At 42.6% G+C, this 24881-nt stretch overlaps 1 protein-coding gene across 7 annotated transcripts in view; it reads left to right on the top strand.

The window, feature by feature from the left end:
- UST (uronyl 2-sulfotransferase) overlaps positions 1-24881 on the top strand; it is a 314823-nt gene that overhangs the window by 239434 nt on the left and 50508 nt on the right. For all 7 annotated transcript variants that reach the window (XM_058735595.1, XM_058735598.1, XM_058735592.1 and 4 more), the window contains 2 exons: positions 9423-9520; positions 11466-11623. In XM_058735595.1, the coding sequence (XP_058591578.1) occupies positions 9423-9520; positions 11466-11623 (256 nt within the window). The remainder of the gene's footprint in view (positions 1-9422; positions 9521-11465; positions 11624-24881) is intronic.

Here is a 24881-nt window from a genome sequence, read left to right on the forward strand (position 1 = left end):
CCCATGTGGGAACGTCCAGCAACTGTGTCCCAGGTGAAATGTGTCCCAAAGAATGTGAATGTCCCCAGGACAAAGACTCTCCCACTACCCATCTGGCAATTAAGTAACCCTCAGCAAAATGATGAAGCCCACCGATTGAGAAACCCTCCCAATGGCACACAATTCTCCATCAGTGTTTACTGACTCGTTGTTAAATATGCAGGGACAAGCAAAGCTCCGTAGATATTTTAGAAAAGGCTACACCTTGTAAGAGAGGAGCTGAAATAATCAAGCAGAAAGTGTAACCCTGAAGGAGATGGAAATTTCAGGAAAAAGGTAGGCTTTCAAAGAGAACTCTTCTTAGTTTCCTCAGATTTCGAGAAAATATTACATCAATAAAAAGAGCGGGGCACCTGGGTGGCTCAGTCATTTAAGCGTCTGACTCCGGCTCAGGTCGTGATCTTGCAGTTCGTGAGATCAAGCCCCGCGTGGGGCTCTGTGCTGATGGCTCAGAGCGTGGAGCCTGCTTCGGATTCTGTGTCTCTCTCTCTGTCTACCCCTCCCCCCACTTGTGGTCTGCTTTTCTCTGTCTCTCAAAAATAAATAAACGTAAAAAAAAATTAAAAACAAATAAAAAGAGCAAATGACATAAAAAAATCGGGGTGTATCAAGAAAGAATTCTTAGACATTAAAATATGACTTTTGCAATAAAAAAATTTAATAGAAGGATATGGAAGATAAAATAAAGGAAATTTCCTTGAAGAAAAGCAAAAAAACAAAGAATAAGAAAAAAAATTAAAGAATAAGTGTCTCTTATTGGATCAGGCAAGGTCCGCAATCCAACTACAAAGAAATCTAAAATTAAAGAATTGAGAAAACCAAGGAGAGAATATTATTTAAACGTACACACACACACACACACACACACACGCACGCACGCACGCGCGCACACAATCACCTACAAAGTATTGCGAATGTTACCAACAATAAATTCTTTACGGCAACACTGTAAGCTAGAAAACAGCAGAGCAAAAAGTTGCTTGAAGATGTGCTCCAGCAAAACAAGGGAGTAGACCAAGCTGTAGGAAGACATAGAGTCTAGTTAAATGGTATTGTTAGCTCTGCCAAGTACAACTGAGAAGGAGAGAACAAGAGATACTTTTCATTTCAAACTTTTTATTAACGGGTTTTGGGGGTGCATGTATTAACTTTAACAAAAACTGAAAACCTTTTTTCAAGTAGAAAATGTAAGGTCAATTAGATTTTAAGACTAGAAAAGAAAAAGAGGGGGGAAATACACAGCTCCACCATTTCACACCCAACCTTTGTTAAAATTTTTGGGCCGCATCTTTCTAGTCTATTCTTAAAATGTGGGTCGTTACGTTTCTCACATATACATTTTTCTTATTGTTACCTATGCTCTGTAAATATTTTAAATGACTGCAACTATTTTACAATTAGATATGTTATAGCTTACCCAATTTCCATATTTGAAGAGTTTATAACTGTTTTTGATCTTATAAACAATACCATGATAAATATTTTGCTATAAAAATAGAAAGTCTTTGTCAGCTGGGCTCCATCTGAGTGTTGTCGTTTTTATTTGTATAAACGCCCCAAATTTTTCATCTCTTTAGGAAATCATAGTGATTGTGGTCACCATATCTCTGATAAGCATCACAACTCCTTGATCTCAAAGACCATGGTTCCTTGTTTTAATAACACTGTGTGTAAACAGAAGAAGTGCAAAGACATTTCTGGAAAGCAGCACTTACTGCCTGTACAGGATCCTACGCACAGTCATCACGAGTGCTCACTAAATTTTGTTGCAGCTACCTGAAAAGGGTCCATTGAAATCGAGTGAAAACTGACCTAGATAACGGATGGATCCTCATCTTCAAACAGTTCAGGATAAAACCATGACTACTTTTTTTTCTTGAGTTTAGTGCAGTAGAAACCTGAAATTCACGAGCTTGCAGTCCAAATGGAGGACTTCAAAAAATATTTTATCTCTTATGTCTGTAATTGTTTCAGTTTCAGGAGCTCCACTGGACTAGAGCCTCCAGTGAATATGGTTATTGGCTAAAATAAATGCAGACTTATACTCACCCACAATCCTTTGCCTGCCATCCTGCAACCAGATACACAGCGACAGACTGAGAAGTGGGGTACAGGGCCACAAAGCCACCAAAACGCCATAGGTGTTATCCATCCGGCGTCACATGCCGTGCTGGTAACAGCGGGAGCAAAGTGCTACTCTGCTTGATCCTGGGAGGTGGACTCTGTTGAGAAGGATTCTGACGGTACTTCCCATCACTACTAGAAAGAGCGTGTCATCAGTAATTCACGCCTGGCATGAGCACAGAACGAGAGAACATTGGTTTCTGGCCATCTGCCACGTCCAACTCCATTAAGCCTCACTAAAAAGTCTTCCCTGACTCTTCTGGTTCTGGTTCAAATTTCTTGATAAGGCTTAAAAAGGCTTACAGGGAAGAATGTAGGGTACGATAAAAGTTAGCTTAGACCACATCCTTTCCATTTCTCTAAATTGACTAAACCATTAAGTGCATGATCTGATTACCATGATCTGTCTACAGGTCAAGGATTCAGGGAGTGCTTCCACGGTGACTGACACTCAGTCATTTTTCTCTGTCCCACTTCCAACGTGGCCATGTTGGAAGCCACATCCAGCACAGGAAGGTGTCCTTTGTTGTGTCTTTTACTTCACCCTTCAACTTCTTCCTGATATCTGTGTGCTTAAAGTGTCAAGACGGGCTCCCAGTTTGATTTTAATCCACACGGAAAAAGCGCTTTTCTTGGGCATGGTATTATTACATTGTTTCATGTACGGAGTAAGAGGAGATGTCATGAGAAGTAATTGCATAATACTGTTTCGTTTTCCATCAAATCGTGTTGTTATTTTGGCTTGCCACAAATAGCACGTTTCATATTGCCTTGGTTTTTTTTCCCCTCTGTGTTTTCTCCATGAGTTAGCTGATGTCTCTGTTTTTAAAACTATTGCAATCACCAGTCATGATGTGTTTAAATATAAGCTAAGGGAAAGAGGGATTGAGATGCTACCGATGTGATGAAGATGGACTAGTCGAAAAAGTTGGGTGGCAGGAAAAATAATTTGTGTACGTGATTTCTAATCTAAAGAAAGAGTAACGCAGGTATTATCATCCCCATTTTACAGATGAGCACCTTGAGCCTCTAAGTAGTAGACATTTGCTAGACTCCACAATTACTAATTGGTACAGCCTAGATGTGAACTGAGGTGTCTTTGGTACCAGCCCTGGTCCTTTCCCCACCCTCTGCCTTCCCTGAAGGTGAGACGTTTATATGGTAAATGCTGAGTGGAAGCCTTTTATAAATGCGTAAATTTTAGCATAAAAAAAGTTACCACTTTTTCTAGATCTTCAGATTACAACACTATTCTTAAAAGTTAGTTAATTTGAGGCACCAGGGCCATTAATATGGTTTCATGGACTGAGATTATATGGCTCAGCCCCAAGTTATGCACGTGGGGAAACTGAGGCTCAAGACAGCATAATCTATCTAAAGACACCCAACTCACTAATTGCCAGGCTGAGCCCGAAACCCAAATTTCCTTTACCTCATTTGGGCAGCTTTGCCTGTGGCCTCTCAAGGTTTCTGCTGCTAAAAGCATCAGAAATCCTTTCTTCTAACCTCTGAGACCATACAGACAAAGCCAGTGTCATCGGCAAGGAACTATATAAGAACACCAAAAAGTCTTTTTTCAATTCAGTAGTTTTTAGACAAGGTGCTGCCTTATAAAAGAATAAATAAAAGATGAATTGTCTCTAAATTCACCCTTTGTGATAAGATTAACTCCACCTGGGATTTCAATCCTTCCACTCTTTCCAAAACTACAGCCGGGAGAGGAAGCATTTAAGTCCTCTCTCTGCACAGAAATAAACAAGCAGCTTTCTGTCTCGGTTGGAAGCAGGCATGAGGCCTGCAGGAGCATGGCCGTACGGGGCGAGGAGAAGGAAGCAGGGCAGGGGAGCGTGGGTGGGCATGCCCAAGTGCGGCCCAAGAGCAAGCCCAAGTACGGAGGGCACAAGTGGTAATACAGGCAAGAGCCCCTGCAAGGGGGAGGGGAGAACCTCACTTTGGGACACCAAGTGGCACTCCGTCCAGGTGGGAATCCCTCTGTGGGCATTGTTACAGAGTCCTTCTACATAGAGCGGATCTCTGGCCACCAGCAGGGCATGGTGGGAGCAGACCCAGCTGTGGGGACTTTTGGGGCTGTAGCCAACGGTGAGGAGGACGTGCTGTGCTGGACGGCCCCGCCTACCCAGTGTGGCTGGCAGTGAAGAGCCGGGATGGAAACGAGCCATGGTCAAGGCCACCTTCATTCCCTTGACCTGAGTGACAAGCCTAGGTGGACTCTAGTGTGCTAATACTCACCCTGCCAGCAACGGCTGCAAAACATGGGCCTGCTGTTGGGACCAGGGGATGAGGGAGAAAGAGATTCCAGGCAAAGGAAGATGGGTGAGCGAAGGCGTGGAATTCGCTAATGGCATGGTGTTGGCGGCTCATGAAGAGTGACCTCTTCTCAAAATCATCAGAGGTTCTCTAAAGTACAGATTCCTAGCCCGATCCCAGACAAACCCATCGTGTCGCACATGCTGCTGGTAGGGCCAGGGAATTAGCATTTTTACCAGGTGCCCTAGCTGCGTTGTCAATAAGAGCCATTGAAAGTTTTTGAACAGGGGAGTGGCACGGATCAATGCACTCGGTTGCCGGGACAGCCCTGCGGAGAATGCGTGTGGGGGGAGGGCAGGGGAAGAGGAGATTCTAACTGGAGAGGCGCAGAACGGGGGCCGTAGAGTGTAATGGGTAGAAGAGTGCAGATTAGGAAACTGGTGCAGGGCTGGGCAATCGAGTGGATGCGGAGCTGGGTGTAGAGAGAGAGATCAGGAGTAACTCCGGGGTCTGGATGTCGTGACTGGCCTTTCCTGTCAAAGGGGCCCTGTTGGCACTCAGAAGGTGAGTGTTGTTCATCACAATCCGTCCTGTGAAAGGTTACAGGAGGAAATCAATAAAAGATGGTTTCCCTGTAACACCACTGCCCCCCCCACACACACACACACACAAATCCCTAGATGGTATAAGCATATGTTTTTTCAAATAGTACAGTTTAGAGTAAGTTTCACCAAAATTGGTCTAATTTTTTTTGGCGGTTTTGACCACAAAAAGGATTCTCGTAGTTATCTGGGATATTCACTTATAATGTCTCATTTCCCTAATAATGTGAGAATATGAGCAGAGTAGGGACTTATGTTCAGATCCAATCTTAAAAGAGGGCAAGACGTGAGCAGAGGAGGGCGCTGTGGGAGCCCGTGGTATCTGCCAGCATCCAGGCACTGGATGAACAAATCAGGGCAAGTGCTGGCCCGCTTAGCTAACGTCATCACCATGATGACCATCTTAGAGCAAAGCTGTCAAGCTTCAATAAAGATGAAAGCTATTTAAAGCAACCTTATCCTGAAATAATTGTGTGTGTATGCACATATATATGTATATATGTGTGTATATATACATATATGTATGTGTATATATACATATATATACATATGTGTATGTGTATATATACATATATACATATGTGTATGTGTATATATACATATATACATATATGTATGTGTATATATACATATATATACATATGTGTATGTGTATATATACATATATATACATATATGTATGTGTATATATACACACACACACACACACAACTCCTGTATAAAAGGGTGACCATAAAAAAGTAATAAAATAAAAATAAAAACAACTGTCAAACAACACAGGCTGGCAGAAGCCTGAACACCAACGATAACACCATTAACACGGGGAGAAACCCAATGGTCCTGGGGAGTCAGTCACACCTGTCGCAGGAAATTGTATGAGCAGCTGTGTTGACACTTGTCCCCTTCAGTTTCCCTGGACACCAAAGGCCACTCACGGAGGGTCTCAGGTCCATGAAGAGTGGACTGTGTGAGTGGCCAGGAGCAGTTTCCTGAGGCCCCCTCGTCCTTGAGCTGTGGTGAAGTGTCCCTCGTCACTGTGGCTAAGCTGCAGGCAGCTAAATGTGTGGGTCTTCACAGCTCATTTTCTGCTCTTTTTTGACCTTACACCTGAGTCATCTTTTATTTATGTCCTCCCATAGCATTTCCATAGGATGGTTGTGGTCAACACCATTCATCAACCTCTAATGGGCTCAAATGGAACTCTAAAATCCCCCGGGACATGCCTTGATCTAAGAAAAGAAAAATTGCTAACGGCACTTCTTAAACTAGGAATTTATGTCTTCCCATAAATTGACCTTGTAGGGTTATTTGTGGATTCCAATAGGGAAATGACCTTCACAGGCCCCTGCACCTCCTCAGCCCTCCCTGCTCCCGCCCCCACCAGCCGATGCTGACGTCCTCCGTCTGATCCTGTTAAGCTCCAGGCCAGGGTCACCGGGGACAGCATCCCAGCTGTGTGTCGAGGCTTTTTCCTTCTGCCATTTGTTCATCTATTTGCTGAGTATTTATTGCACGCCTGCTTTTTCCAGGCAAGGTGCTAAGTGCTGGAGACACAGTGAGCAGACAGTGTGTGCTCTCATGGACTTCCCACCTAAACAAATAATGACACAGCTCTCATTCAAAGGAAACTGTAAAGTGAGCTCTGGAGAAGCATGGATGCTGTGGACTCTCTGGGCGGCTTTGGCAGGTTCTGTCGCCCGCCCCTCCTATTAAGACGGGTCTCTGGGTGGCGGGCGGTGACAGTGTATGAGACACATCTCTCGACACCCCCTAAACCACCACCAACCTACTCAGCCCTTTGGCGTGAAGTCTCCACCTCTGATCATCCCTGCCCTGGCCAGGGATCTCCTGTGCTCTGCTCCACACCCAGCTCCTGGCTCCCTCCTTCAGACAGCAGCCCAATTACTGGGTCCTTCTGACCTAAGGCTCAGGTCCCTGGGAGATGCCACCTGCCAGGGGTCCCCCGGACTGTAAGGGAGGAAGGGAGGTCAGAGCATCCTTAGGGCAAAGCCCACTCATCCTCCCACAAGCTTTGATTTGTTTTACAATGTGCAAATCTCCTTTTTCTGATGATAAAAGTAAAATACATATATTACAATAGAAGTAGCATTTATGTAAAATAATGTTTTACTTAAGATACTTTATATACAACATTTATATTGAAAATAACATTTCAGAAAAGGATAAAGTTCAAGTTCAACCAACGTATTCCCATCTATTACATCTATTGCCAGAAAAAACCACTTTTAACAGTTTGGTACTTACTCTTCTAGATATGTTTGTGTTTATGTAAACATACGTGTTTATCTTCATATTGTCCTACATCTGCATATTGTCCTGTAATTGGCTTTTTTTCATGTGAAAATTCATCACAGACACTTTTCAGAACAATACGTGTAGAGTCCCCTTGTCCTTGCCAGCTGCCCCATATTTCCCTGTAGGAATGCACCATAACTTCTCAGGGAATCAATCCCCCATTAACGAACATTTAAATCCTGCCATATTTTGTTGTAATAATCTTGTAGCAATGACTATCCCTACATAGATGGTCCTCAACTTTAGATGGTTCAACTTAAATTTTTTTCAACTTCAAGGATGGTGTAGAAGTGATCTGCATTCAATAAACGCTGTACTTGGAATTTTGAATCTGGACCTCTTTCCTGGACCAGGACCAGCCTCTCTCAGGAGGCTGGACAGGAGTGAACAGCCACCGCCACCACCCCCACCCCACCCCCCGCCCCCGGTCAGCCACGCGATCAGGAGGGCCCACAACCTGTGCACCTCCAACCATTCTGCACCCAACAGCCATTCGGTTTTTCACTTTCAGTACAGCAGTCAATAAATTACATGAGATATTCAGCACTTTATTATAAAATAAGCTTTGTGTTAGATGACTTTGCCCAGGCTAAGGTCAGTGTTCTGAGCACGTTTAAGGTAGGCGAGGCTAGGCTAACCTGGGATGTTCGGTAGGTTAGATGTAGTCAATGCATTTTAAACTTATTTTCAACTTCTAAAGGGCTGTTAGGATGTAATTGCATCACAAGTTGAGGAAGATCTGTATACCCCTCTGTGTCAAATTCTTCTTAGAAAGGTATTTTGGGTCTAACATCATGCATTTTTACTGGATTTTCATACACAATAAAGTACTCTTCATCACCCTTCACTTAACACGTGGCTGGATGGACTGATGAACTCCATTTGCTTCTGGTTTATTCCTCTCTGAGAGTTGTATACCCCTGCTTCCCACAGTAGACTCCAGTCCTCAGCTAAAGTGTTTGTGGCTGAATCTGTTTATTCCAGTTGTTACTGTAATGGTGCAATTTATTTAATTGGTATATAAACCAAAGAGGTATGGGGGGAAAGAAAGTGTTGTTAAAAAAAAGAGTTTGTGGTACATTTTTCTGATTCCCAACTTGAACTAAAAAGAAAAAAAAATTAATATCTAATCACCTACCCCAGTCATATCAGATACAGTGGCTTCAACTGACTCAAATTTCATTGACAGTGTGACCATGTTTCTGAATTACATCCACTCTTGATCTACCTTGCCAGTATTCTCTGGAAAAACATCCCGTAGCTGTTTGGTTTGGTTGTAAATTGGATTATTGTTTCTCCTTAGAAATACTTAAGAACCAGGCATGTCTTTTCTAGGGCAGCCAATGAATCTACCTTATAAAAGTTGACTTTTAGCCTTTCTGTTTACCCACCGACAGAGACGTGATGTCCAACCTCACAAGAGAAATAGAAAATCTAGAAATCAGATGTTGCCTTCAAAAGTGAGAGAACGTGTACAAACATCGTGTCACTCTCTAACCTAATATGACCTTAGAAATTATTTTACAACCTCTCCAAAATCTAAAAATCCTTTATGTGACTCCTGTAGGTACTCAGTCATTATTTGATGGATGTACAGATACCCAGGGAAATACATTTCTGTAGGGCTGGCTCTTCGGGGATCTCCAATTAAGTCAGAATGAATTAAGAAGGAAGCCACACTGCATTCACTCAACAAATATTTATTAAGTGCCAACTGTATACCGGTTGACTGGTAATGTCTAAGTTACGGTAGGTAGTGGGTACCCTGGGTAATAGTTCTGTCAAGATGCTCATCATGTAGCTAAAGACTGCAGGCCACAGGGAAATGCAGAAATGCAATTTAGTCAACAGAGCAAGCAATCTTGGAAATGCTCAGACCGCATGCGCACCTGGCCAGTGGAACAGGAGGCAAAATGACAACGAGAAAGATTTCTCATGAGATCTGTGAATTCTCTGTATCTCCCCACGGCTTGCCCGCGTGACCTGAAGTATCAACTTTACTCACCCTGTACGGCATTTGACAAAGCACTGCAGGGATTGCGAGACATCTCACTGCTGTGTTTTCTCTTCCAGGATATCAATGAGTGTATTCTTGAAAACTATCCTGAGTGTTCCAACCCCAGATTATTTTACATCATTCCATATTTTTGTGGACAGCATCCCAGATGCAGGTAAAGACTAAAACGGACAATGGCAGGAAAGCCACCCGGGGGCACTGCGTGGGGAATCTCTTGTATGCCTACTCCCTCGGCCTTCTGGAATTCAGTTTATGTTTACTATTAATCTCCAAAGATTGCATCGGAGACTCTGAATGTCCTATGTAGGAAGAAATGAACGGATCAGGGTCTGACAGAGGCCTTGGGACCCGCCCATAAAGATGTGTAACTGAAATGCCAACCAGACCCTTTTTTTATTCTTAACTCATAGCTGTCCCTGCTCAGCCCATGAGATAGTAAAGACCAGTGGACATCACCCTACTGCTCCCCCATAGCGCCTGTATTTCATCGGCACCCGTCCTTGCCTACATGTCCTGTCTAATTGGGTCTGAAACACTGGGCGCTCACACCCCAAAATCTGACAGTGTCTCTCTCAGGAGACACATCTTGTAGAAAAAACGGAATGGGCTTCCTAGTCCTCAGCCCCTCAGCCTTCCTTGGATGCAAGACCTTCTTTAGAAAGTGACTCACTCAGATGGTAAGGCTCTCAGAGTGTGGTCTGCCCACCTCCTGCATCAGTGTCCCCAGGGCACTTGCTAGAAATCCCCACCTAATCACAGTGCCTGAGGTGGGGGCACAGATGATTCTGGTGAGCCTGCTCTCGCTGCAGTTTAAGTTCATTGTACTAGACAAACGTGTAGCCTGGAGGAAAAAAATGATAGTAACAATGAATATGATCTTCACGTGATGGAAAATAAAGCCGAAGTGACATTTTCCTGCAAAGGGAACACTGACTAGAAGGTCAGTGTGTTCCTGAAAAGATCGAGAGAAGTAACTGTTTCTGAAGTACAACTCATCCATTGTACTTCTGGCCTGTTCAGTGATTACTGCTTAATTATTATGTGTGTTGTTGCTTTGCTGAGTTTCCTGTAACACGGGACTTTGTTTACGGTCTGAAATCTGGAACTAGAAGCGTCAGCTTTCTGCTTTATCATAAACTTCCTGAGTTCAGGAGGCCTCCCCACTCCAATCCTCACCCCTGTATAAGTGCCTCCTGGTTCACGGTCAGTGCTTCAGACACTGGGAAGACTTGGGGCCAGATGACTCACTTTCTGTCACAGTGAAGATATTTATTCCAAGAAACATGATCCTAACTCCCTCAAGTGTTTGTTTTTTGTTTTTTTTTTTTTAATTATATATTTCCTGATCCTGGGAAGAGCACTCATGATGCCTTATCCTGGTACACAGACGATGATTTTCAAAACTCTTTCAAAATGTCCCCTTGTTCCCTCAATTATTTGAGCTGGGTTAGGTTTATTATTACAGTTTTTCAAAAGAGAATCCTGGCTTGCCCAAATTCCCTCAGAGGGGAAATGCCAGCCATGCCTGGAGCCCAGCTCCCATGACTCCCATCCTTTCCCCCTAACAGAAATGCACTTGGCTCAGAGATCTGCCTTGCAGATGAGATGAGGCCATTTTCCTTCTGTAAAACAAAACAAAAAACATAAAAGCTTGTCTTTAAACTCTTTAAAAGAATAAGATGATTAGCAGGGATGACCTAAAACTGATTTTGATTTCTAAAGAACTACTGTATCAGTAAGTTTCAGATTTCATATCTTCTAGCTTTATTGGTTTGGTCCTTCTATTAAAAAGCCATTCAGATCGCCCCTTTGATCAGTGTTTATAGGACCTAATTGCCTGTGTGTGTATTCTTCCCAAAAATATTTTGACCAGGGCCTCAGGGTTACACACAGGTAAACATGATAGCGGTAAGAGGTGGAAAAGCAAATGGCAGCTGGAAGGCTCCCAGCGGCAGCCATATTAGGGCTGATCCTTAAGGAGGTGGGATTGGGGCTCAAACAAATGGTGGGGGATGGGTTGACGAGATCCATTCTCAGCATGTTGTTCCTGCATTTCGAAAATGAATCTTTGATTTGAAATCATTTTTGTATCCACGAAGGGAGCCTGGTGAGTGGGCCCTTGAAAGAGCAAAACTGAACGTGAATGAAAACTTCCTGCTTGTGGGGATTCTTGAAGAGTTGGAAGATGTGCTGCTTTTACTGGAAAGATTTTTACCTCATTACTTCAAGGGTGTGCTCAGTATCTACAAAGACCCAGGTAATTCCTTCTGTAGCAACCTCTTTGGCGTTTTGGGGGTTACTCACCTTGAACAGGACTCGGGCAATAAAAGGAGCAGAACCTTCTCTCCTGTTAATGAAGAGAAGTTGCCCTGACCTTCAAAGGAAGCTTAGACCCCTCCAGATATAGATGCCAAAACTGGGAGCTTCAGGTCCAGACCTAAACTTGCCATGTGTGAAAGGCCTGCTGGCTCCATTTCTCCCTTTGGAAAGTGAAGCTGGCAACATTTGCATTGACCTTGGTCCAGGGCTGTTGCCAGAGTCCACTGATGGAAGTGGGTGTGAAGGAACCATCAGGTGATCCTGTATTTGGGCCCTACTTCCATCTGACAAAGCGCTCTGGCATATCCAATGCTGGCAATAGAATAGACACAGAAGCAAATTGAAAACGCAATTAGCGATTTTATTCTAACGAATGGCGTGGTTTCCAAATAGAAGCGAGAAATGGAATGCAGCAGACAACGAGTGCAGAGGGTGCCTGTGGTATCACTGTAAAGATAATTACTTTCAGAAACCCATCATTTATTTCTCTCATTATTATCGTATCCGGAGAGAACGGCAAACAACGTTGTTTCTCTCCCATTCTCCTTAATCTACTGCTGCCCTGCAAGCCTTGCATATTTATTCACTCCTCTGGTTGTTGTTTCATCATCCTGAAATGGGAGACAGCCTTCTGCTGTGTAGAAATGAGGTTCCCCAAACAGATGAAAGGTTCCCCAAACGCAGCCCTGGTGCCTCGCGTTCACCACCAGGCAGGGACCTCGCACCCCACCTGCACCAGGAGCAGGTGCCGATGCCCATGTGAACTGGTCTTTGCCCAGAGGGGCCCTGTTACATCAGGTGGCCCCTGCCACCGCCAGGGGTTTGCAGGAGGAAGATAGCTGGCGGGTGGGTGCTGTCCTGGTCTCCGCTGTCTCCCTCCGAGGTAAATTCTGACGTGCACATGACGAGGAACCTTCACGCGAGCCCTGCAGGTCAGTCTCCTCAACAGGAAATGCAGTCTGAAAGGCTGGAAGCATCATGGACCCTAGTCACTTTTTGAAAGTAGGCCTTCCTCTGCCCTTTCAACAGTGGGCAACTTAAAGAATTTGAAGAGCCATGCTGTGACCAATTTTTAGCTCTGTAAGATCACATAAACTCGGGTCTTTGTGCAAGGTGAGGTCTGACCCTAAGTTAGACTTTTTCGCAGAAAAAGTTTAGGTTATTCGTTACTTCCACTCTTTGGCTTTATCCGTTTGTGTAGCATGCGTGTGTGCATGAGTGCGTGTGTGCACGAATGCGTGTGTGCGCTTGTGTGTGTGATACGTAGTACGAGATAACAGGTGAACGAGGGGCGCCTGGGTGGCTCAGTCGGTTGAACATCTGACTCTTGGTTTTGGCTCGGGTCATGATCCCAGGCTCAAGGGATCAAGTCCTGCATTGGGCTCCACGCTGCGCATAGACCCTGCTTAGATTCTCTCTCTCTCTCTCTCTCTCTCTCTCTCTCTCTCTCTGCCCCTCTCCCTCACTCATGCTCTCTCTCTCTAAAAAATAAAAAATCACAAAAATATTTTTTAAAAAACATGAACGAAACCCTGGAGACACAGAGTTATCAAAAAAATGAACACACTCTCGTCCCAGCCTTTGAGAAGAGTTTCGGTCAGTCTACATCACACACGCCATCTGTCCTTGGATCTGGAACTAGTATCGTGGGCCCAATAAGTGAGGCATTTTATCTTTGTTCTTCTTAAATACAAATAAACCACAAATAAAAACCCCAGCCCCAAGAGCCCACTTATGTGCTATTGTCAGAAGATATCCTCTTGACTTCTCAACTATAATCTCCATTTAGATGCATGACTTCTCAGAAACTGGGCCTTTGTCCCATGATCCAGAAGCACGTTTAGAAGCTATTTCTGAAAATTGAGTTACTATTAGCTCTTGTGACTTCCACCGAAGTCTTTCGACCTTATAAAGATTATTATCCTTTTGAGTTAGGCCTAGGAGTATATTAAATAATCTGAGGCTTGCCGCCTTAGAGAGGGTAAGGGGGGTCCGATACTCCTGTGTGGTGGGATGAAAGGTTTCTTTAAGGCCGGGACCGACACAAGGCCGGTTCACACAGTCCAGCGTATTAGTGGTTAAAATAGTGAAATATGCCTATACTGCCCTCAGTGCCCACACTTGGCCGCCCTGTCTGCCCTTGCCACGCCCCCTCATCCAACAGTGAGGTAACAAAAGAGGTAATTCACAGGCATAGAGCGAGTCTTCAGGACTCTGGCCCAGTGCTACACTCAGCAAGTATTGTGAATTCAGGTCCTGAGTGGAATTGGTTGCCACATATTTTGAATACCACCCCAGTGTGACGCTCTCAGCTGCCACACGACATGCATATAACAAACTGAACCCTTGAGTGATTGCTCAGAACTTTCCACCACGTTCTCTGGTCTCTCGGGCATCTTCTGGAGAGATTGTTGTGTGGTGACATTGGCAGCCAAGCAGCCCCACAACTGCTGTGTCTCAAGGAGTCCCACATCCCCTGGGGCAGGGGACAGGAGATGAACATCCACTCCTGGCCAGCTTCTCACTATATCTTAGCCTCTGCAAAGACTAAGCACCTGCACTGTTTTCTTGTGCTCAGCGCATTGGTGTCACCCAGGTTAAAGGAAAGAGTGACCTCAAGTCACTTTAGCGATCTCATACCAGAGCTGCCTCGTCAGCCCATTTTTAGTCTAAATTCTCGGATTATGGCACACCGAAATCATTGCTCTTGCCCTTTTTAAAGAATTTTATAACTGAATAGCCTAGAGAACGGAAGGAAGAAACACTAAAATCGAAGACACTGTGGGATCTAGTGACCCTTGCATCATTGTAGATGAACTGACCATAGAACCCGAGTGAGATGCAGACCCTCCACTGGCCATTTTTCTTTGACGCTTGTCTTGTTATTTTTAAACTGTAGGTGTGTGCTGATTTTTAGTAATCCCCCTACAGCAATCCGAAAAATATTTAGACCAGTCTCATTACTGAAGAAAAAGCACTTACAGCAATGACCGTCTGGGGAGCTCATAAAAATACTTAACGTCTGTTAGTCAAATGGGTTGTCACTTATTCAAGATAGGAATGATACCTCTTAATTCCTTCCAAATAGTACTGCTTGTTTGACTAGCCAACCATGTAGGGAAGTTCGTAACTTTCCTACGTAATAGCTCGACTGTTAGCCCCCACCTCGTGCATTTCTTGTAGGAGGGTATGCTGACAAGTGAATTTGTCTCCTCCCCAAAATATTTGAGGAACTTAATTTTTAGAATTTTTTCTTAAAACGTTATTTTTTATTAATATCTGTGTTCCGTGGAGACCCCTTTAGCATATCTCAGAAGAAATGTATAATAATAAGTACTCAAGAGGAAAATAACAATGAGTTTTAGCACATGAATAACCAAGAGAATTTTTCTTGAATTTTCTAGAATTTTTCTTCAGATATTTCTGAAATTTCTAGAATTTTCTAGAATTTTCCTTCAGATATTTCTTGCCAGGCAGGGGGCACTTGCGGATGTCCAGGGAAGTACCCTGAAGTTTACCACTGAGTAAACTCCACTCAACCTTGCTTTGAGTTAGAATTAGAGAGAACTGGGTCCCAAACAGATGTGTTGGGTAAGAACAGCCAAACTCACTTGTTCGACCTACACAGTCTGATTTCTTTTTTTATTGATTAATCTGGATTATATTTGCTCACTACTTAACCTTTTCAGAGCGAGAAACTGGAGCCAGCCTAGAGAAGTTGAGAAGTTGATCCATAGTCACCCACCAAAATGTGGAAGTAAAAGGCAGAACTCAACATGTTTCTGAGCCATGAGTATTAATGTGCTTATGGATACTTTTTCCCCTTAACCCTTAAAAACTGACATGCTGTGAGCCGCCAATATGTTTCTTAGTCATAATTTCTTTAGGAGCTCAAATCACAGTGGTGTTAGGAGCCAAAACAAATAAGCAAATTAATTAAAGGCAGAGAACGTGTGAATATCTGTGATAGGAACAGCCCTTAAATGAACGTCCCTTGACTTGGCAAATGACCGAGCTGTTATGATTCAATAGCGCCACCTAGCATCCAGGCATTGGAACTTCATGACCTAACATTAATCCCCATTATCTTTCTCCCGCTTGGAGGCTCGAAAGCTCATGTGTCCAATTCTTTTCGCTTGTATTTTAAATACTTTCCGTTACTAGCATTACATTTGTATTCATTTTCAACTTTTTCCCATTACAAATGTAAACATTGGCGCCACAGTAGGGAATTTACTACACTTCTGTGGGTTGCCTTGAGACTCGGGCCACCAACCATTACAAAGGAAAAGTGTGTAATTCCAAACAAATGACTTATGTACTAACTCTGCAGAGTTCATTCATAAACTGAGCGCCTTAAAAAAAATACATATTTTTATGTAAGTATTTTTATAAGCGATGATAGAGTACAAATTTAAATATTTTTTTCAACTATGCATGAATGATAATCAGACCTCCTATTAAGAGTATAGTAACGTACTCTGAGTTCATTTGCATTGTTGTATTTAAAGCTGAGGACATCTACATAGAAAATAATAGCAAATATGTTGAAGAGAAAAGTTAATATGGTGTGCTACAGGAAACATTCAAGTTTTCATCCATCTGTCAATAAAAATGCCAGACTGGGTTTAAACAAATGCTAAGTGATTAAAGCCTGGCCTATGTATCATAAAGAACAGCCATTCTTTAAGGAAAGAACACTGAGTTGGGAGTTACAGGAGACTCAAATCCTCTTTCTGCCATGGTTCTACCCGTATGACCCAGGGTAAGTGCAATTTTGGTGACTGATCTCTGAAGATTATTATTACGATACTAAAGCACAATGTTTTAGGTGACATGTTCCACCTTTTGTTGGTTAGCACAATTACAGGGTACTTCCCCCCCCCCCCCCCCAAAAAAAAAAAAACAGCAGTCCTTGGACAGTCCCCATTGCATTATTTCCAAGTTTAGTTACGGCAGCTATCGCCACCTAGAGGACATGACAGAATCCTAAATGGAGAGTTCTAGGTTCAGAATCTGCTGTTCCCTGTGGTTGGCGATATGGAGATGACCAACTCAAACTCTCTGGTCACAATGTCCATCCCTTTCTTTCTGTACCGTATGCATTTCTGTTGAGAAGAAAGGATACCATAATGATTAGAGCACAGAATCTGGAGTAGACAGCCTGGTGGTAAAGCTGTTACTTCTCTGCTGTCATCACAGGAAGGTATAATCCCTCTGAGCCTCAGTCTCCCCATCTGTATAAAATGAAATAAACAAGGGGTGTCTGGGTGGCCCAGTCAGTCAAGCCTCGGATTTTTGATTTCGGCTCAGATCATGATCTCACGATTCGTGAGATGGAGTCCCGTGTCGGGCTCCATGCTGACAGCATGAAGCCTGCTCGGGATCTTCTCTCTCCCTCTGTCCTTCTCTCTCCCCGCTTCCCCCACTTGCCCTCTCTCTCTCTCAAAATAAACTTAAAAAAAATAAGATGCATAAACAATACAATCCACTTCAGAGTGCACATAAAGCCCTTCGCCCAGAGCTTCACATATGATAAGAGTTCAATAATTAGCTAATATTAGTGTGCAAACCACATCACAGGAGAGAAACAGGGCCCGTGTCTGTGAGAAACAGGACATCAGTCTGTCTTTGTAACTTCTACATGGAGAAAGAGAGAGAGAATCTATGGTGAGCCTTGACTTATTTTGACAGTTACAGCTGGCCTGTAAAATTGTATGCCTTTAGGAAATAGTATTTTTGACTTAGGAGGAGTCAATTATATTCTGGCTAGTACTCTATTTCTGGAACAATTATAGGGAATAAGTTTATTGGAAGTATTCTTACAGTGACACCTTCAGAAGTTGAAAACACACATCATCCTAGTCATTGAGGGTATTTTTTTTAATCATTTGTTTTTACGCCCAAACTCTTGCCAAAATTATCAGGGAGCTAAGATTTCCACTTTATTTTTATCTTATTTTTATTTTATCTTATTTTATTTTAGAGAGAGAGCATGTACCGTTCAAGGGAGAGGTAGAGAGAGGGGGAAGAGAGAGAGAGAGAGAGAGAGAGAGAAAATCCTAAGGAGGCTCCACACTCAGCACGTAGCCCAATGCAGGGCTCAATCCCATGACCCCAGGATCATGACTGAGCCAAAATCAAAAGTCGGGCACCCAACCAACTGAGCTACCCAGGCACCCCTAAGATTTTAACTTCAAATGAAACCCACTATTGAGGTATGATTGGGGCAATTAACCATTAACTTTTGCTGAATGTTGACTTTTTCAGACTGTTATATATCATGTTGTTTACTAGATATAGGATGAGTGTCCAGAGATTTGGTGGATTTTATTCCAAGTAAGACCCTAAGATTCAGTTCTTGAAAAACCTTGAGTTTGTTTCCCAAGTGCAAAATTAACTTCAAAACGCGAAATGAGTAAATCAAACCTTGTCCAGCAGGTGGCAGCGTCTGCACTTTCTCAAGGACGTGCCTGTGGTTTCCTAATAAGTTTGCATCTGCAGTCCGGAGTTTACATAATGCTTGAACACAGATGTATAATTATGTCCAATTTGAGGACTAAAAATGGGATCACAAATATCAGAAATATTCCAAGTACAATTGATTGTAGTAGTCCGGACTACATTATAGGAGAGCCAATGGGGTAGCGGTAAAGGGAGTTTTATAATGAAATAAGTTTATGTGGGTCAAAAACATATATACACTATAAACTCTGGTTTTGCACAAATAATGCATCTCTCTACAATGTCGGTATTAAACAAATGCTGTCTTTCATCCCTCATTTCCACTGCTGTTTCCTACTTCCTATTGCTTCTGTGCCACGACAAAACTGAAAAACATTCCGGGACCTCACAGAGACATAAGCTATGGCTGGGAGGAATTCAGACTATCCATTTACAGACACACCAATGACGTTGTTTAAAGAACTCAACTGTCATTTACAAAAATAGTACTCCTCTTGCTTTTGGTTCATCTGCCATCCGCGTTCTCCATGAAGATTTGGGTGTTTTCACTAGCCATGTCCTAGGCTCAGACACTAATCACATTGGTACTGGATGAGGTGTGTGAGTGTGTGTGCATTCATTTGTGTTCCAACAACTAAACTCCTCATTATAGCTCAGTCATCTCTGAATAGAGTTGGGTCAGAAAAGCAGTAACAGCCTCTAGATGATGATAATTTGCATAGCAATTTACACTTTGTAAAGCACTTTCACACAGCGTATCTCCTGTGAGTCCTCTTGAATCCTCTGAATCCAGTTGAGAAGGACAAATAGTCTTTGTCTCATTTTAAAACGAGGAAGCTGAGATTCAAAGATGGTGAACAACCTGCCCACAGTTACCTAAGTGACCACAGACATTCAGGCTTCTGTCCGCAGAGCCGCCACTAACACCATAAGCCTGTGACCTTCTAAAGAATCTTTGTGTTTAATCACTAACTCAGAGGTTGGGGGTATTAATCATTCGTGGTATATATTGCAGTTAAAGGTGAGAGCTGAAAAATAAAATCCATAGATTCTATTTTTCCACCTATGGTCTGTTCACTAAGGAATTTGAGGTCATAAAACATCATAGATCACGAAGGTATCATATGCCGCTGTATGGTAATCCACATAGAAGAAGAAAACACCTGATACCTTTACGGTGGGGGGTGTGGGGTAGAAGGGAACAGTCATGTTAGACCTTTGAAATAGTGTCTAAAAATTAAAACTGAATACATACAACTGTTTCAATTGTAGCTTTTGAGTAAATAGCTTAAATTAACATAAATGTGAACATCCCTTTAAATTAACTTAGACATTTAGGGGGGTTTTTAAATTTTTTTTTAATGTTTATTTATTTTTGAGACGGAGAGAGACAGAGCATGAACAGAGGAGGGTCAGAGAGAGAGGGAGACACAGAATCTGAAACAGGCTCCGGGCTCTGAGCTGTCAGCACAGAGCCCGATGCAGGGCTCGAACCCACAGACGGCGAGATCATGACCTGGGCCGAAGTCGGACACTCAACCGACTGAGCCACCCAGGCCCCCTGACATTTAGGGGTTTTTAGTGAACACTTCTAGAAGGGAACTCTGTAACCACAGATCAATAGCTTGATTCACTTACAGGAACATCACTTTTTCACAGAGATTCAGCCTTTAGGGGTATTTAATTGATTTTATAAAAGCTTAATTTGCAGCATGTATGTATTGTGTATAGAAATAGATGTATATATTGTGTGTTAGAAATAACAATTACCATGAATTATATAGTTTTAAATGCATTTTTCACTTGCTTATTGATTTTCTCTTGCCTTGGTACCATGCCTCGTCCAGTAGAAAGGATCTCCAATTTTATTATTTGAGAAGAGAAGGAAAAGAGGACGTAATTTACATTGATTTTCCAGTAATAATTTTCCAAAACTGTTTCCCTTCTGTGAACACGAACATTTAAATAGCATAGATAAACTGAAAATTACAGAAAAATTCAACAAACACATTCAGCAACTGCTTAAATGTCTGCAAGATGCCAGTCCTGGGAAAGCATGCTATAAAGATCAAGAAAGCAGGGTCTAGCCTGAAAGCCATTGCACATAGGACCGGGAAGTACTTCCTGGTGAAGGTATTTGTGCCAGGCCTGGAAGGGGACATAGGTTTTCATCAGATGGACACAGAAGGGGGCATTCTTGGCAGAAAAATAACATGAATATAAGCATGGAGGGGTGAAGATGCGGAAGTACCTGGAATGTGGGAGGCACGGGGTGGGGGTGCTCCGGCCCACGCTGGCCCTTCCTGCTGACTCTGCCTCTTGGAGCTGGGGGCCTCAATTCCTCATAACTCAGTCACCCTGCTGTTGCTAAGACAGCTCTGCCCAAGGCGGGAAAAGTATCAGCAGCTTCTGCTCTCTGTGTGGTACAACCTGGAGCTGAGTCACTCACACCAGTCTCAGAACCAGTGGCCAAGCCACAGTTGCCAGGGGGCCATGTGTCAACCCCAGACTCCCGCCCCCGCCCCCAGTTTCCCTGCCCTCCGCCAGTCCTGACCACCCCCCAAGAATTCCTCCCTTCCTAGCAGTGTGTCGGGGTAGTGCCAGCTCCCCAAGTTCCTAGCACGAGGGTTCTTCTCCTTGCTCTCTTCCTGTGTCCCAACCTCAGATCCAGCCACCCAATAGGCTGGGGACACCCACCGGCTATATGCCTTGGGCTGTCGCGGGGGCCCCCACCACACGTCGGTAAACACTAGTTTCTGCCCTGCCTAATCTCCCAGATTCAGTCCTTTGCCCACCAGCATGGACTCCCTATCCTGGGTCCGACCCGGCTGTGCCCTCAACACTGCGTCTGGTCTTCCTGGTCTCCCAGGCTGGAAGCCCTTGAGATCATCCTTCCAGAACAGTCTCCCTCAGCCCCTGCCTCCCACACCGCACATCCTGAGAAGTTGATGTCCTCTGAGTCCCAACCTCATCATCTGGAGAAGCCCGGCTGCCCCCCACAGTGTGGCCAGGCCTGGGGGTGTGCAGTTTTCTCTCCTATGATTCATTTCCTCCAACAAAGAGCTGGCTAACAATATCTGGGTGTGTTGAAGGTCCCAGCATTCTTCTGTGTTTAGAGGTGAATTTCTTCTACTTTAGAATTTAATAATCACTTCTACTTTGAGCAGTTTTAAGTTGAGCTTGACACTAATATGCTTCGCACTGAGTAAGAATATTACTAAGGGGTGGAATTAGTCACCACAGATTTCAATTTTTGGACTTTCCTGATAACTCCACAAAGCTGAAACGCCTCTAAAGCCTGAGCAAAGAAGATGAAAGAGAGACCTGGCCCCCAGGGGTGATAGCTGATCTTCATAAAAGACCCAGCCATCTTACTGCTCTCTTATGCCCAAACTGCCAAGGTCCCCGCCCACACCACGGATTCGTGTGGTAACTTGCAAAGAGAGCCAGACAGAGAATCTCAGAACTGTCTTTGTACCCTTGGCTCGTGGCCTAGCTTCCCTGACATTCTTTGCTTATAAAATGTACCCCCAGCTGGGGTGAAGTACAATCCTCACCCATTTTGCATGACTCAACATTTTACAATGGAAGCTTCTATTTTTGTTCAGCTAAATCTTTTTCAAATAAAAGTATCATTTCCTGATTTTTTTTTAACATTTCAGACATTTTTATCAGCGCATCGTGCTCTAGCTTTTCACATCTTGCAAATAGTGTTGAACTGTGAAAGAATACAGTGAAAAACCTCCGAATGTACCTGTGCACAGAACATTGCTGCTTTTCGCGGTTCCTTGTGGGTTATGCTAAGCACATTTGTTTCATTGTCCCTAAACCCATGGAGAAATGCAGCATAATTCCCCGCTGATGAGAAGAGGAAAGTTTTGCTGGTCAAGTGGAAGTTTCAGATACTCTGACTGGAAAGTCTTAGCCCCCAGTTGTTACCATGTGCTTAGGGATTTCTGCTGTGTTCTCAGAGTCAGACACTGCCAGAGCTATTTTTCAACATTTGATCCTAGAATTTTATCTCCCTGATTTTCAGCTATGTTTTTTAAGGTGCTGTGTGTATACAATTAACAATCCAAAAGTACAAAAAGACATATAATGAAAAGCAGCAGCCTCCTCTTCCAACCCTGCCCATCGTAAAGTTTTATTTTTCCAGGGGCAGATGCTTTGAGCACAGTTAGCTCCTTCTTGTGATAATCACTACACGACTTAAAACCAGTATGCACAGGCTGATATTTCTTGATTGATTTCTTTGAGAAATTTAGTTCTCTTATTCCACCACCCTCACCTCTACCTCCTCCCCTGCCCCCCATCCTCCTAATATGGTTTGTAGCCACACTTAAGATATGTAGTCCCATTTACATGACTGTGACTATACATTTTATTGACTGCTGATCCAAGTAGTACACCGTGATTATATTTCATTTCTTGCACAATTTATTGTTTTCCTGGAATTAATTATTGCCTTTTTTTTTATTTGCCTAGATTTATTTGTACTTATCAAAATTTTCATATGTGCCATTACATCTGTTGTGTCAATACTACTGTTGATGTCGTCATTATTATTGGGTAAGAACATTTGCACATTTGCCACCCCTACCCCAGGACCCCTTCCCCTCTTCCACCCAGAGCTCTCTAACTTCCTGCTTCAGTCTGGGCTGATTACTCAGAAGCTCCCTGCTGCTTCCCTTTGACACATTTCTGTATTGGATCCCTGGTCTCCTGAATCCCAAAGATCCTGTTTCTTGATTTAATCGCTCTTTTACTTCAAGATTTTCCCAAGTAGCTTCCTGATACATGGGAGGTAAATTTATCGAGACATTGAATGTCTAAAAGAGCTTAATATTCTATCTCACTTGGATCGCCAGTTTGACTGGATATAGATTTCTTCATACATTAATTCCATTTTTCACTTCTTTTGCCATGACTTTCTCAAACTCTCCTTCCCTCTCTCTCTCTCCCTCTCCCTCCCCCACCCCAGGGTCTTCCCTGTATTCCTCTTATGAAATTTTACAACAACATGCCTCAGTATGCTAAGTACTCAAGCTGTATGTGTAAATATGTATGTATATATATACATACATACATATATATATTTAATATAGATATATATATACAGACAGACACACACACACATATATGATTTATATATATAATATATATATAGTTTATATATGTATGTATATATATAAGTATATATACAACTTTCTTTTTTTCAATTTTTTAACATAGTGTTTTATTAATTTCAAGTGTACAGTATAATTATTCAACCATTTTATACATCACCCGGTGCTCATCAAGACAAGTGCTCTCTGTAATCCCCATCACCTATTTCACCCACCACCCACCCCTGGTGACCATCAGTGTGTTCCCTATAATTAAGAGCTGCTTCTTGATATGTTTCCCTCTCTCTCTTTTTTCTTTTGCTCACTTGTTTTGTTTCTTAAATTCCCCATGTGAGTGAAATCATGTAATATTTGTCTATGACTGACTTATTTCGCTTAGCATTATACTCTCTAGCTCCATTCATGTCATTGCAAATGGCAAGATTTCATACGTTTTTATGGCTGAATAATATCCCATTATATATACACACCACATCTTCTTTATCCGTTCATCAGTCGGGCACTTGGACTGCTTTCATAATGTGACTGTTCGTCAATCATGCTGCAGTAAACATTGGGGTGCACGTACACCTCTGAATTAGTGTTTTGTATTCTTTGGGTAAATACCAAGTAGAGTGATTGCAAGATCATGGTGTAGATCTATGTTCAATTTTTTGAGCAACTTCCATACTGTTTTCTACAGTGGCTGCACCAGTTTGCATTTCCACCAACAGTGCACAAGTGTTCCTTTTCTTCTCTATCCTTGCCAACACCTTTTGTCTCTTGTATGGTTGATTTTAGCCATTCTGCCAGGTGTAGAGGTGATGTCTCATTATAGGTTTGATTTGCATTTCCCTGATGGTAAGTGATGATGAGAATCTTTTCATGTGCCTATTGGCCATCTATATGTCTTCTTTGGAGAAATGTCTGTTCATGTCTTCTGACCATTTTTTATTTGGATTATTTGTGTTTGGGGTGTTGAGTTAAGTTCTTTATGTATTTTGGACACTCACCCTTTACCAGATATGTAATTTTCAAATATCTTTTCTCATTCTGTTGGTTACCGTTTAGTTTTATTGATTGTTTCCTTTGCTGTGCAGAAGCTTTTCATCTTGATGTAGTCTCAATAGTTTATTTTTGCTTTTGCTTCCCATGCCTCAGGAGACAGATCTAGAACAAAGTTGCCATGGCCAATATATAGTTACTTTCAAGCTTAAAATGTCTTTCATTTCTGGGAATTTTTCTTTTTTTTTTTTTCCTTTCATGATTTTATTGTACCCATTTTCTTTGTTTCATTTATGGAATGCTGTTGGTCAGATATTTGGGCCCCTACATTCATTTTTTTTCTCTATGCTTTATTATTTTTTCCTCTTAATTTTCATCTCTTCTACTTTTTATTCCTCTGGAAGAGTGCCTCATTTTGCGTTCCATTCATCCTATTGAATTTTCTCTTTTCCAAGAACTCTTTTTTAACCTTCTATTTTTCTTCTTATATAGTGTCTTATTCTTGTTTGTTGGATGCAATATCACCTTAAATCCCTGAAAAGTATAGAGATTTTTGAATAATGTTTTCGTCTGTTCCCTGCATTGTCTTGATTTGCTCCAGGTTTCTTTTTATTGTTTTGG

This window comes from Neofelis nebulosa, chromosome 6, assembly GCF_028018385.1.
Source record: "Neofelis nebulosa isolate mNeoNeb1 chromosome 6, mNeoNeb1.pri, whole genome shotgun sequence".
Taxonomy (NCBI): Eukaryota; Metazoa; Chordata; class Mammalia; order Carnivora; family Felidae; genus Neofelis; species Neofelis nebulosa.